Genomic DNA, 13,357 nt, shown 5'->3' on the forward strand with positions numbered 1-13,357 from the left:
ATGGTCAAATTCAATCCGCAAAATAGCCGAGAAACTTTACCATACCAAAGATGATCACGTGATGCGGTCTTTGATAGAAGGACAAATACTGCTACCTCCTCCGCCCAAGTTTGGCCTGAATACTTATTCAAAAAGAAAAAGAATAATAAAAAAGCACATTGCATGAAACGGAGCACTTGATTGCATTGCTGCTCAACTACTCTAACCTATCTGCATGAGACATACATTCTCTGGGGTATGCTTCTCATGGTAATGGTGTCTTTCTTCCCAATATTAACAGTCATCACAGCCCATATCGTCATCAGAAAGAAGAGGGCTCTAAAAAGCCTCGAATGAAATTTCATTAGCTCTTGACATCGTAGTGCCCCTTCTGCCCACCATGTCACAGCTGCAGGAAAAGGCCGAAGCAGACCTTTCCACTATTCCATCCACGTCAAAAGCGCTAAAGAAGAAAATCCAACAGGTCGCTAAACAAAGAAGAAAGGAAACCAATTCTCCACCCTTGAATCCGAAGAGAATATTATGTATCAGGTCAATCATCGACACATTAGAATCGTGAAGTAAAGCTGCGACCTCCGAGCGAAGGTCGTCGGATGTGATCAGTTGAAACCTGCACTGAGGGCCCACCGATCTTTTCGAATCCTTTCAAGATGTCAACACCATCCTCATTATCAGAGGCTTCATTCTCGAAAGAATTGAAATCAAAGAGGTCATGGTCGTCAAGGACGGGTATGTTCTCCGTCGTCCCTTTGAGAGGGGATCCATTGAATGTAGCGCGAACTCCGGGTTTAAGAAGGCTGCCACGGGTTGGTGTCTTTGCATTGAGTCGATAAGCGCTGCCAACCATTTCAGTAAGCACGTTGCCAGTCGTCGATGCTCGTCCCAAGGCGGGTCGAGAAACAGATGCTTTCAACGGGGATGAGGTGAAACCCGGTGTGGCAGGAGTCATGCCAATCGCTGGGTCCGTGAAGATCTCGAACGAATCATCGGCTCCACTGTAGGCCGTCAAAGTTGACCATTTGAGTGGACTATAAGTGTCCAATTCGAACTGTCCAAAATTCTTGAGGGGAGAATTGGCAAAATCTCGCATGGCCTTGCGATGAAGGTGTAACTGTGTGTTGGGGGAAACCGAGGGCGGCGGCCGAAGCGGCTTCTTGAAGACCACCGAGGGAGTTACGGGGTTCCGTCTGGCGCCCGGGCTAACTCGGACAGGAGACGATGAGCGTGCAATGTCCACGGTAGCATTGCGGAAGCGTGCGTGACTTGGAGTCACATCATGAGAAGAGCTTCGAATTCGAGCAATCTCCTCTTCAGCTCTGCCAGTCTTCTTCCTCATTGGCTCGATATCAAGCTCAGAAGTAAGTACGACAGCATTCTTGTTCGGGCGGAGCACCGACGACTCTATGGACGAGAAGTAGCCACTATCGTCCATCTTGGACAAAGACCGCTTCTGTCGGTGGACCGAGGCTGGCCGCTGCATGCGCGCAGTGGGCGAGGATATGTTGCGATGGTGGTTTGATGCACGCACTGGAGGAGATGAGTTGATGGCGTCGGGAGGTGAAGACTTTGGAGCAGCAGGAAGCACATGTTCTTCAGCTTCTGCAGCGTCTTGGTCGTCCAAAGCTGGGTCCGAAGCTGGGAGAGTTGCATCCGAAGACAACTCCGGCAAGGCTGGGGCCGTCTGAGGTCGAGATGGAGGTTGTTCACTCGACTGAACTATGAAGGGACTAGGCATCAAAGCCTCTGACAGTGACTGAGCAATCTTCGAAGGATCCGAGCGCATGGTATTGGACTGTATGCTGAGGTGTGCCATGTTATTGCCCCGCCGGTTCTTGTCTTTAATGAATTGACCCTCCATTCCAGGCTCAATGACCCAGTAACTACCTTTCCCAGCATCGCCTTTTGGTCTTTCTTGCTTTGTGAATGCCTTGTGTAAAGACAGATTGTGTCTGATACTATTGTGCCAGCTCTGCTTGGTGTCTTCGCGATAATAGGCAAACGTGCTAGAGATCCACTCGTAGATCTGCGCGAGAGTGAGTCGGCGATTTGGCGCCCGCAAGATGGCCATGCCGATCATCTGAGCATAACTGTAAGAAGGCTTATTGCCATCATCCTCAATGGGGGGCATTTCTTCTGGTTCAGGAATATGTGTAATGATCTCCTCCTCTTGCTTTGCCTTCTTGAGTGGCCGGTCATTGATCAGCTGTGCATCAGAGTATGATCTCTTCAAGGGTATTTTTCGCATATATGTCGGGTCTGGAAATTCGCCATAATTGTCCGGCATGGGTGGGTGCGGGTGCGCGAAGTTCTCTTGTTCATACGTTTCAAAGTTGCTATTGAATGTGGTGAACAACGGCTGCTGCATCATGTGCACTGGTGCAAAGTGTTGATTTGGGGGCATATGATGTCTCTTCGCGGGGGAGTCGGTGTACATGTTGGCTGCCGAGGGCGGTGGAGGAATGGGGATGTAGTTGAGATTCGAATAATTCGGCTTGGGTGGTGACATGGGATGGCTCTTCAACGGTGATATTTGGTGACTTGAAACCATTGGGGCGTTGAGAATGACTTCAGGATGTACCGGTGGATTCCTCATAGGCTGTAGAGGCATTGCTGAAGGCTGTAAATGCGGTCGTGGTTTATGTGTGGGTGACATGTTGGAGGGAAGCGGCATAGGATCTTGGTAGATCTGAACATACGGATGTTGACGCGTCGAAGCCATGGCGACAACGGGCGAGAGTGTTCAGAGATAGCAGGAATGGCCAATTGGTAGAAGAAGTCGCGTGCAAACGAGGGTTATACGTCCCATTAACCGGAGGTGAAGTCGACTGGGACGTAGGCTCAAGTTTAAGGCTTGCACCAGAGCCCGAATGGACGGGACACACGGGGCACCAGACTTGCGAAATACCAGAGCAGTCTGGAGCTCGAGCAGGGCAGGGAGAAATTTGATGGACGTCAGAGTCGAGCGGGTTGTCGAAAGTAGGAGAGAGAATGGACGTGTCTGTGCGTGAGAATGGAGCAGCGCAATGGGAACCTGGCTGCGGCGGATCGAGGGGTCAGCTGGTCTGGAATGAGATCGATCCTTGGGGCGGCGATGACTATGGCGAGGCCACCTAAGGGCTGGAATGGCGACGGAAGAATTGAAGAATTGTACAAGGAAGAAGGTGGTGTTATTGTTTACAATCGATGTACAAGGTAAGAGGTACGAGTATGATGGGTGTGAGTGAAGGTGGGAGGAGGACGTGGTACAGGACGTGGAGAGGTTTGGCTGAATATGGGTGGTGAATGGTGGTGGTCAGCGGCTAAGAAAAAGATCGAAGAAGAGGGACATGCAGGCTCGCTCTTGCTCTCGACGGCAGTTTTCCACCTTTTACTGCACGAATTCTCCGTAGCACTTCCGGCTTCCCAAGGTGTCTCAGTGGTGATTTTTTTACAGGCCATGAACGGACTCGGAAAAAAGCTGGTCGAGCAGAGTCAGCGAGGGTTGAACGAATCGACGTGCCGTGGCCAGTCGAGTGACGCGCGGGCGTGGCACGGCCTTTCCTCATACGGTTTAGCGGGACTGGCCATCGACGCGGTCGTGTTCCCAGATCACGGGAAAGCGAGCGAAAGAAAAGCTGGAATTCCAGGCGCTACGGACGCTCCATCACGGCTTCAGCTGCCCTACCACAGCATCCAATCAAACTAATCTCGATCCATAGATATGCCAGGATGAGGAATGCCTTGTTCCTGCATCCGGTGTCAGTATTCTGCAGCACGAGAATCTCGATTGGCTTGGAATGGACATCTCCTTGCATCAATGGGACCGGCATCCCCATCATTGTTCAGGAACAAGTCTGCCAGCAATTCATTCGCTTCCGCCGCTATCCAACTTTCCAATTCGATGAGACTTGCCCACTGGCACTCGTACTTTTATGAAACGGTCACATCCAGCGCCATTGCACATTGCATGAGGACTGCGTACTGTACTCGTACTGATTGCATGTGCCTGTGCTTTGCACTGCCACCATTCGGAGGCTTACTACTGAAGTGGTCTTCTCTGGTCCGCCATCACGTCAAGCTCTTTTTCCCCGACACGGAGAGAAATTGCCAACGTCTTCTCACCTGATTGCAGCCGCTGTCAGTCCCCATAGATCAGCCGTATGTCTCGGACGACAAACTTGTCATGCAGGTCCGACTGATGTGAACGTAAGATAGAATGTCTAAACTTCCGAATGACAGCTGTCACCGGCAGAGGCCTATTGAATTCTATGCACTTCAAATCATTCCACCAGGCCAAGTGCGTAAGCCTTCGACATCATCTCATACAATTGTCGTGGAGCACCTCAAATCAACCATTTTCACTATATTTTTTTGCCCCGTTAAATTTCTTGACAGTAATTGACGCATGTGGTTTTGATAGATGTCCGACCCAGGAGCGTACCGTCCGTCAACCAAACGCCATTTTATATCCTGTATCTGATGTCCAAATGTCCGATATGCTATTTATGTCGCTGAAATCGCTCAGAAAGTTGCGCCTGGTCATTCATGATTCTAAGAAAGTGAAGAGATTGGTGTGCAGGATGTTCAACGCCCGGTCCGCATCGCGCTCTTCGATCACGCAAGAGATGTTGATCTCGCTCGCACCTACTCGGGCAATTCAGTCAGCACGGCCAGTTGATCTTCAGCCACCTCATCGCACGTACCTTGTGATATCATCTCAATGTTCACATTGTTCTCCCCGAGCGTCGAGAACATCCTTCCCGCGATACCCACCATGTTCTTCATCTGCTTCCCAACAAGACTGACAATGGCCATCTCGGGGATGATGTCAACGGTGCCATAGCGTTGGAGCTCCTCAATTGCTCCACGCAGGTCTTGGTCCACAATCTGGTACTCGTCGTCACCGCCACCAGTGTACAGTGGTGCTTCCGAGTGCAGGGCCATGGACATGTTGACCTCACTGGTGGAAATCACATCAACTGACAGTCGCCACTTGTCCAGGGTGGCAAAGATACCTGCAAAGAAGCCGTGCGAGAGCGATCGTTTGTTGGAATGGATATTCATCACCAAGATCTTGTGCTTCATGGTCACCGCCGTCGGGCGCTTTGGCTTCCTTTGCTCCGACAAAAGGGTCGAGCTACGCGAGCGAAACAGCTTCGGGTCGTGACCCGCCAAAGCCGAATCCAGCTCGGTCGGGGTATCAGGGTAGATGACCGTGCCACCGCCTCTTGGGTTCATGACATTCTTGATTCGTATAGGTATTCGGGCGCGTATGACCTGGTCCATGGTGGAAGGATGGATGACCTCAGATCCATAAAAGGTAAGCTCGGCCGCTTCTGCAGGGCTGATTTGAGGAATCAACTTGGCCGTAGGAACTTTGCGGGGGTCAGCTGTGAAAATGCCATCTACTTCCTTCCATATCTGCAGCTCCTTCGCCTTGATCCCGACAGCAACCAGGGCGGCGCAGAGGTCGGTATACCCCCTTCCTACAGTCGTAAGCAAGCCACGAGGGATAGAACCGAAGTATCCTGTGATGACGGGGACTTTGCCGGCCATGTTGTACAATTTCTCCCCGAGTCTCCTGGCCACATTGTCGTAGAAATGCTGATCCAGGGAATGTGACACTTTGAAGTCGATAATGTCGGCGAGGTCGATATATTCAGCATCCACGCCTCGGTCTTGTAATAGTGCGGTCATGAATCGGCAGCTCAGTTTTTCACCAGTACTCATGACCTTGTCCCTTGATCTGGGGCTGGTCTCGCCCAGCGTTTGAGCAGCCTCCAGTATTCGTACCACTAACGAACATTCTTCTTCGACCTCCGATTTTAACCTTGAACAGATTTGCTCTGACTTGATGTAGAATTCGGCCGTCTCAATGTGGTCTTGCCGTACCTCCTCAATTAAATGTTTAAACTGTTTGTGGTTTTCTGCTTCGGCCGCGGCTCGTAGTAAACGGTTCGTGGTACCCGCAGCTTTGGTGTTGCTCGATCTCTAGGTCAAATGTTCAGTATCCAGAATGCGCCATTGAGTGTGAATCATACCGCTGAGCAAACAATAGCGACATCGTTGTCGACTGAGCTCGACTTGACCACATTTACTATATCCAGTGGGAACTTGCCTACACTGGTCCCTAAAGGAGTGTTAGCCTTGGGCTGTGGATGAAGCTTCGAATGCGACTGACCGCCAAACTTTAGGACATTGGTGGAACTTGTCCTGGGTGAATTTGTCCTGTCTGTGAGAGGAGTCGCAGATGTGAGAGGGGTCGGGCAGTCTACACCATTCGACATAAAATCAGAGGTCATGATGTGGTTCGGAAAAAGGCTGGTGAGTCAGTGTATAACATGCTTTTAATGAGAGTATAGAGAGACTGGAAGAAAAAACAGAGGACATAAGCAAACGCAGATGACTCCCGTCGGCAAGCTGCACACTAGTGAGGGATAAGAGTCAAATGTTAAGCGTGCTTCAGCCGCTGTGGACGTGTATGGTGATAGGACAGATTTTATGACTGGATCATTTTCTCAATTCTCATCCCACCTTGCGAAGTGTCTGCCAAAAGTGCCACTCGACGTCTGGGCCGATTCTCGACTCAACAGGAAAAACTCGGCAGAATAAAAAAAATTGCATGACTCGGAGGCTGCAGACGAGGCGGTGACGGGGGCCATGGGCGCCGATTTCGGCGAATGATACGCCGCCATTTCTGATGGCGTCATTCCCTTTTATCTGCTTTGAGACGTTCTCTCTGGTCGCTTTTACTGTAAATACGAACTCCAAAGGACGAGACGGTTGTGCTTCTGCTAACGTGATGGTTTCCAGAAATCGAGAAATAACTCAAGGGAGTGCGCTCGCATCACTGCTGATGTTCTCATGATACTGTGGTCTCCAATACGATCGATTCATTGTGCCTCGCTGACATCTACCCCTGTTCATCTGGCTGACTACGAAAGCGCAAATGGGTACACAAGGACAGCTAAAGGTGGTTCCCCAGGGATAGACATTACAGTTTGACTTCTATCTATGGCTGGCCGCTGACTGATATCTCTCTTGCTCTTTACTCAATGGTAAACAGTTGATGTGCCGTGCCGCTACATGTAGCCTGGTCTAGTCTGCCCGATGAGTTGGGGACTAGACAGACATCTCCCGATCCGTTCTCTGGCTGCAGAGTCAGGCTGGTCTGTCCAGAAGTAAATGTGAACAGTTGGCTATTGGTAACTGTGCCACCACCATCGGCTCTCCCTCCACAACTGAACGTAATGACCGTATCTTCCGCCGCTCGTCTTGGATCAAAGTTCAAGCAACCCTGTGTGAGAGAACTGACTATCAAGGCAGAGTTTGGTTGATCGTTGTGCTTTCCTGCGGTAATGACATCCCACTGCTGATTGGCGCTTCCATCGCATGGTTGGAGAACAATCGGTATGAGGTTTTCACGGAAATCGCCGGCTGTTGGGTCGATGAATAGACATTGGCCATCAGCGGACTTGATTGCGACAGACGAGAAGGCTCGGGTGGCGGTAACATCACGAGGATTCGCTTCAGCGACTGCGGAAGAGTTAAGGACAGCACCTGCGCGAGAGACTGAAACAACGGAGGCTGAAGTGGTAGATGCTGCTGCGGTTGGCGAAGTGGTGGGTGGTGATGTAATCGTTTCTATCTCCAGGCCTGAAGTTGAGGTAGGGCTGACAACCTCGACAGCGGTAGTGGCAGATGTGAGCGAAGCTGAGGCGACTGCTGTTGAGGCGCTGATGACATCCCCAAATGTGAACGATTGGTTTGCGTCTGTGGCATCACATGCAGTCTGGTCAAGCACAGCTCCGCTCACCGTCAAACACGTACCAGGCGAATTTACCGGAGAGAATGACTGTGGGCCTGCACTTCCGGCGAAAGGGAAGAGCTGAGAGTCTGTGACGCTGCCACTACCATCGGCACGGCCGCCACAAGAAAACAGGATCACCTGGTTTCCTGCTGCGCGACGTGGGTCGAAATTGAAGCAAGCTTGAGTCAATGTGCTCACAATCAACATCGTGCCTGGTTGGTCATCATGCTTTCCAGCCGTTATCACATCCCAAAGCTGTCCGTCACTCCCATCACAGGTTCCAACTTCAATAGGCGTTAAATTAGCACGAAAATCCCCAGACAGCTCGTCGACGAAGAGACATTGCCCCGTGGAAGTCTACCCATATCAGTCAACAAGCGATGCCAGTCGATACAGAAGATTCCAAGTACCTTGATGGGAACGGAAGAGAACGCTCTCGTCGCAGTGTCATCTCGTTGTTGAGCTTCCTCGAATGCCCCCTGGTCTAGTGCTGTCACAGTGCGCTTCTCGGCAACTGGGAGGCCTGCAATCAACGATGCACTCCCGAGAAGCGCAGCACAAAGAAGGGCCACCATGATCGTTTAGAAATGAACAATATAATACAACCAAAAAGAACGTCTGCACCAGGCGAAAGAATGATAACCTGGTCAACAGGCGTGTGGGATAGAACGAACGACGAAGAGAATGTTGCTTCAAAAAAAAAGGTTGATAAAACCTACCCAACAAGCTTTCAGGTCTATCATTATATACAGCATTGTCCAATTTCCACCTGCATTATCATGTTATCCTTGATGAATCTGCAGAACCTTGCATGGTAGCTTCATATAGCATTCCGGCGTTCGACGAGACACCTAATGTTTCGCCTTGATGTTTCAACAGCCCTTAGCGTTGGTCAGGTAACACTGACAGTCGACTTCACTTATCCTGGATTCATCTTCTCTGTAGGCACCTTGTCCGAGATCAGATCGAGAAGAAGCGCGTTGTCTAGATGAAGAGTCTGGCTAAACGAAGGCAAATGCTGTTGAATGATGCACTCGAAGAACTTTGAGAATGTGCTTGTTTCCTTGGTGCTTCGTATAACTGGAGCCGAACAATTCAGTCTGACCAGGAGATATTCAGCATTCCAGGGGCTATATTAGTCTCTGGGCGGAAATCTGGCCCCATACAATGGAGGCCTTCAGCGTTCATTTTAGGCGACAGCCGAGATATGAAGCGTCAGACTGGGTACATTATTTCCTTCACAATTCGGCACTGAAATCGCCCTACGGAATACAGAATATCACTTCGCTAACTGGCCTCAATTCATTGTACTCCAGACTTCTCACCATTCTACCCCATTGTTGTATTTCGATCGACAATGCTCTTCTCTAGCATCCTGTGTGATCGGTCATGCCATAATCTGCAATCAAGAAAATCCGATTGGCATGGAGGCTGAGGCAAGTGTCCACTGGAGACTAACACTGACTTCTGACTTCCGTGTTGGGTTCACGCCACTCATTGGCTCGATTAGGTATATCGGGTAATGGTCTAGGTAGCTGTACCTGAGACCCGTGCCGTGTAGATATTATGTGTTGGCTTACGAGGAGAATCCTCTTCGTTTGAGGTCAGCAATGAAGTTCGGCAAGCGGCTGATATTCCAGCCGATGATTACATTATCTGTTGAAATACTCTCCGAAGAGACTCTGTCATCCTCACCTCTCATCTTCAACCTCAACCACATGGCACTCGCCCATCTACCAGCTAGCGACACAGTTCCTATCTTCGAAAGCAATGGGTCCACTTTCACTGCCGTTCAAATGCGAAGTACTCATTCCAGAATCTGGCCAGTCGCCAAAAGATGTCATCCATCGATGGTCCGACAGCTTCCTGGATCTTCCAGCCATGATTGTAAAGCCAAAGTGTGAGGAAGACATTGTGGATGCCCTTGTTTTCGCCAAACAGAAAAACCTTACAGTGACGACTACAAATGGTGGTCGGGCACCATTCGTCGTAATCACAACCAAAACTCTCTATCTGGACATGGGAAACTTCAACCAGGTGTCAGTGAATACTTCCTCGAATACTGTCCGCGTCGGAGGAGGTGCCTCTACCGAGGAAGTGATTGCGAGTACTACAGCTGAAGGCTACTATACCCTGTGGCCGAACTCGGACGCTGTGGGTTATGTAGGATGCTTACTAGGAGGCGGGTCTGACACAATGAATGGGCTACACGGTTTTATGGTGGATGCCGTCGAATCGATGCGAGTTATTACAGGAGAGGGAATCAAGCTTGAAGTCAGTCCGTCTTCCACAGGGCAAGAACGAAACTTATTCAATGCTCTTTGTGGCGCAGGCTTTGGACTAGCTATTGTCACCTCAGTCAACATGAAAGCTTTTTCGATAGCATCCTTACATCTCACAAACGATTGCATTTGGACGCGCCGAGTGACTCTTCCTTCGACTGCAGTTGACGTCGCCACCCAAGTGTTCAGCAGCATCCGCACACTACCGCCTCCTCTCCACCTTACCATGGTCTGTGTAAGAGCCCCTCCGAGCTCACCTTCGCCAGGAAGTCCATTGATCATCATCACTGCGAACTATTTTGGACCCAGTCACGAAGGAGAAAAAGCAACTTCGTTTCTTTATGAGCCAGAATTGCTGGACCGGGCTCTCAAGGCGGACACGGAGCTGGTCCCATTCGCTCTTGCTAACGCACCTCTGAAACCTTTAAGCGCCAACCATGGCTACAAAGGGTTTTCAAGCACATTCCTACAAACCATAGATAGCCAAACTATTCAAGTTGCCATTGAGAAGTGGATCGAGCTGGGAAACGAGTACAGGGATGCTTACCCAACAACACTGATATTCAACAAGTGGAATTCAGAAGCCATTGATCGGAATGGCCAAGAAGAAGCTGGAAATGCAAAGTTTTTTGAACACCGCGGATTTAAGATGATGGCGTTTTCGATGCGCTGGTGCATGAACGAAACGACAAGGCAGGTATTGGACAATTTCGGCGATGAGTTCTTGAGAATTGTGAGACGCAATGAGCAAGGCCCGTATCACTGTATGGCAAATAACCAACGTCCCGGAATGAACCTCGAGGAACTATTCAGCAAGAAGAGACTCGAAGATCTGAAGCATGTGAAGTCCACCTGGGATCCCGACCACGTCTTATGGAGCCCGTACCACTGATATGTGGCCTGGAGAAGATCTTGACACACCAAATCATTTGATGTAAACTGGTCCAAGAGGCCATGAACTGAGGTGACTAAGCTTTGGTCTGTCCACAGCGATCTCCAGTTCACGTCGCTAAAGACCGACACCGCATAGCAATTTTGTAGCACAACCATATCAGACCAAAAAGTGAAGAAGAGACATTAGAACCAACCAAACATTACAGCGATTGCGAAGACAAATATCATAATCCCCTGGCCATCTGAATAGTCTAATTTGACCAGGAATTCAATGATGGCATTGGGTTGAACGACAGTCCTACAGCGAGTTGGATCTCCTGTGCCGCCCATCGGATATAAGCAGCCTATACAACACATCTTCATAGGTCAACTTGACCACCGAGATGTCTCGCCAAACGCCGCTGGATTCCACCAGCAGGACCCTTTGATAACATGGTATGATTTTCTTAGGCTTTCGCTCCTGATTGTGACGTACATTCAACGGCCTCCAGCAGAAGCATAGACAAAATCATTCCCTGCAAGTGATTTCATCTTCTCGTTATCATTACAATCTAACAGGTACGGCAAGGCAACATGGGTTCTATCGGACCCTACAGCGATGCTGGAGGGGCCTTTAATCCTTTCAAAGGCTACTTTAACAGCATTGACGGCACCCTGAGGCCCACGAAAGAGACCAGGCATGGCACGAACCCAGCAACGCTTGAGACGTTGCCAGAAGTGCCAGTAGCTACCGAGAAAGAAGACCAAGCTGCAGTCAGCGCCGGACAGCGGGCTTTCAAGTCATGGTCTCAGAAACCCTGGTCGACGCGTCGCGATGCCGTTCTATCTTTTGCGGACGCCATCGAAACTCATGCTCAGGGTTTGGCCGAGTTACTTACTATGGAGCAAGGCAAGCCGGTATGGTTGCAGCAACTATGTGAGGTGACAGAACCAAAGTTGGACTAAATCAGAACGCAGACGTCACTGGCCACCGGTGAGGTCTCCTATACCCTCAATTGGATGCGCGGTATGGCCAAGATCGAATTCATCGATGAGATGAGAACGACAAAGCAAGGGTTCAAGGTCATCATTCGCTATGTCCCACTAGGCTTGACCGTGGGCATTCTCCCTTGGAACTACCCGGTCGCTCAGCTGTGTCAGAAGATGCTGCAAGCTGTGCTCACAGGGAATACTATCATCATCAAGCCCTCCCCCTTTACACCATACTGCGGGCTCAAACTGGGCGAACTGGCCCAACGATGCTTCCCACCCGGGGTAGTTCAAGTGCTCAGCGGAGATAATCTGCTGGGCCCAATGCTCACTGGGCACCCTGACATCAAGAAGATCAGCTTCACAGGATCAACAGCTACAGGGAAGCACATTATGCAGAATGCCGCGAAAACTCTGAAGCGAGTTACTCTGGAACTGTAGGATATGCTGAATACAAAAAAAAGACTTTCATTTACCATTGTCTAGGGGTGGCAACGATCCCGCAATCGTCTGTAAAGATGTCGACGTTGACGTCGTAGCACCACAAGTAGGTCTCGGAACTTGGGGTTCTTCTCCCTGGGTAAGATAAAGATGCACTGACTGACAATATCTACAGATTGCAAGCCTAGCCTTTTACAACTCAGGTCAAGTCTGTCTGGCAATCAAACGAGTGTACGTACATGCGTCCATCTACGACAGCTTCAAGTCCGTCGTTGTGCGCCACGTGAATGGTCTCAAGGTCGGCAACGGACGGGAGGATGGCGTCGCACTTGGTCCGGTCCAGAATCAAATGCAGTATGACAAGGTTTCCGGCTTTCTGTCTGCTGCTGAGAAGGAAGGCTGGACCGTCGTAGCGGGTGGTGTTTCGACCAAACAACCCGGCACAGGATATTTCATTCAGCCCGCCGTCATCGACAGGCCTCCGGATGATTCATCCATTGTCACGGAGGAACCCTTTGGACCCATCATGCCCTTACTTGCCTGGACGGACAAGGACGATGTGATCTCTCGGGCCAATGACACCCCGATGGGGTTGGGTGCGTCGGTTTGGTCCAAGAATCTCGACGAGGCTCGATCGATCGCCGAGAAGCTGGAAGCCGGTAGCGTCTGGCTGAATGCACATCTTGCGCTTGACGTCAGCGTTCCTTTTGGCGGCCACAAAGAGAGTGGCATCGGGTGCGAGGGAGGTATCGAGGGGCTCAAGGCCTTCTGTAACATTCAAAGTCTGTACCTGAGTTCATAAACGAGTCGCTAGACGATCATGCTTGGACACTGGGACTTCCTGTGAGGTCATAGAAATATTATAGATTGCACAGCGTCACTTGATCTTGAACAGCAGGCTAGTCAGAGAAATAACAAGGAATGGATCAGATGTCCCAAAGAAAATACACGGCCTTGAAGTGCTTTTGAAAACACGTTTCTG

The 13,357-nt window shown here is 50.2% G+C and overlaps 5 protein-coding genes across 5 annotated transcripts; 2 read left to right on the plus strand and 3 right to left on the minus strand.

Moving 5' to 3' along the window:
- Positions 1-187: 187 nt before the first annotated feature.
- Positions 188-3,310, minus strand: PV06_00250 (uncharacterized protein). Its single transcript, XM_016400725.1, has one exon. The coding sequence runs from the start codon at positions 2,717-2,719 to the stop codon at positions 548-550; it is 2,172 nt and encodes a 723-aa protein (XP_016267778.1). The 5' UTR covers positions 2,720-3,310; the 3' UTR covers positions 188-547.
- A 527-nt stretch (positions 3,311-3,837) lies between these two features.
- Positions 3,838-6,563, minus strand: PV06_00251 (uncharacterized protein). The gene is made up of 4 exons (XM_016400726.1): positions 6,161-6,563; positions 6,021-6,109; positions 4,683-5,970; positions 3,838-4,623 (listed from the first exon to the last, which is right to left on the minus strand). Exons 1-4 carry the CDS (start codon positions 6,279-6,281, stop codon positions 4,523-4,525), a joined length of 1,599 nt encoding a protein of 532 aa, XP_016267779.1. The 5' UTR covers positions 6,282-6,563; the 3' UTR covers positions 3,838-4,522.
- Positions 6,564-7,008: 445 nt separating this feature from the next.
- On the minus strand, positions 7,009-8,479 carry PV06_00252 (uncharacterized protein). Its single transcript, XM_016400727.1, has 2 exons — positions 8,200-8,479; positions 7,009-8,146 (listed from the first exon to the last, which is right to left on the minus strand). Exons 1-2 carry the CDS (start codon positions 8,362-8,364, stop codon positions 7,028-7,030), a joined length of 1,284 nt encoding a protein of 427 aa, XP_016267780.1. The 5' UTR covers positions 8,365-8,479; the 3' UTR covers positions 7,009-7,027.
- An 826-nt stretch (positions 8,480-9,305) lies between these two features.
- PV06_00253 (uncharacterized protein) lies at positions 9,306-11,068 on the plus strand. Its single transcript, XM_016400728.1, has one exon. It carries the CDS (start codon positions 9,560-9,562, stop codon positions 10,961-10,963), a length of 1,404 nt encoding a protein of 467 aa, XP_016267781.1. The 5' UTR covers positions 9,306-9,559; the 3' UTR covers positions 10,964-11,068.
- Positions 11,069-11,538: 470 nt separating this feature from the next.
- Positions 11,539-13,177, plus strand: PV06_00254 (uncharacterized protein; the record flags this gene model as incomplete). Its single annotated transcript, XM_016400729.1, has 4 exons — positions 11,539-11,862; positions 11,923-12,371; positions 12,421-12,481; positions 12,551-13,177. The coding sequence occupies 4 exons, from the start codon at positions 11,539-11,541 to the stop codon at positions 13,175-13,177; spliced, it is 1,461 nt and encodes a 486-aa protein (XP_016267782.1).
- Positions 13,178-13,357: the final 180 nt, after the last annotated feature.

This window comes from Exophiala oligosperma, assembly GCF_000835515.1.
Source record: "Exophiala oligosperma strain CBS 72588 unplaced genomic scaffold supercont1.1, whole genome shotgun sequence".
In the NCBI taxonomy this organism is placed as follows: Eukaryota; Fungi; Ascomycota; class Eurotiomycetes; order Chaetothyriales; family Herpotrichiellaceae; genus Exophiala; species Exophiala oligosperma.

What these genes read in the sequence shown, in the direction of transcription:
- PV06_00250 (XM_016400725.1), bottom strand. Translation starts at nt 2,719, where the DNA reads ATGGCTTCGACGCGTCAACATCCGTATGTTCAGATCTACCAAGATCCT.
- PV06_00251 (XM_016400726.1), bottom strand. Translation starts at nt 6,281, where the DNA reads ATGACCTCTGATTTTATGTCGAATGGTGTAGACTGCCCGACCCCTCTC. An exon ending in CAATGTCCTAAAGTTTGGCG is followed by an intron (nt 6,110 to 6,160) that starts GTCAGTCGCATT and finishes ACACTCCTTTAG; the next exon opens with GGACCAGTGTAGGCAAGTTC. An exon ending in CATTGAGATGATATCACAAG is followed by an intron (nt 4,624 to 4,682) that starts GTACGTGCGATG and finishes TTGCCCGAGTAG; the next exon opens with GTGCGAGCGAGATCAACATC.
- PV06_00252 (XM_016400727.1), bottom strand. Translation starts at nt 8,364, where the DNA reads ATGGTGGCCCTTCTTTGTGCTGCGCTTCTCGGGAGTGCATCGTTGATT. An exon ending in TCTCTTCCGTTCCCATCAAG is followed by an intron (nt 8,147 to 8,199) that starts GTACTTGGAATC and finishes TGATATGGGTAG; the next exon opens with ACTTCCACGGGGCAATGTCT.
- PV06_00253 (XM_016400728.1), top strand. Translation starts at nt 9,560, where the DNA reads ATGGGTCCACTTTCACTGCCGTTCAAATGCGAAGTACTCATTCCAGAA.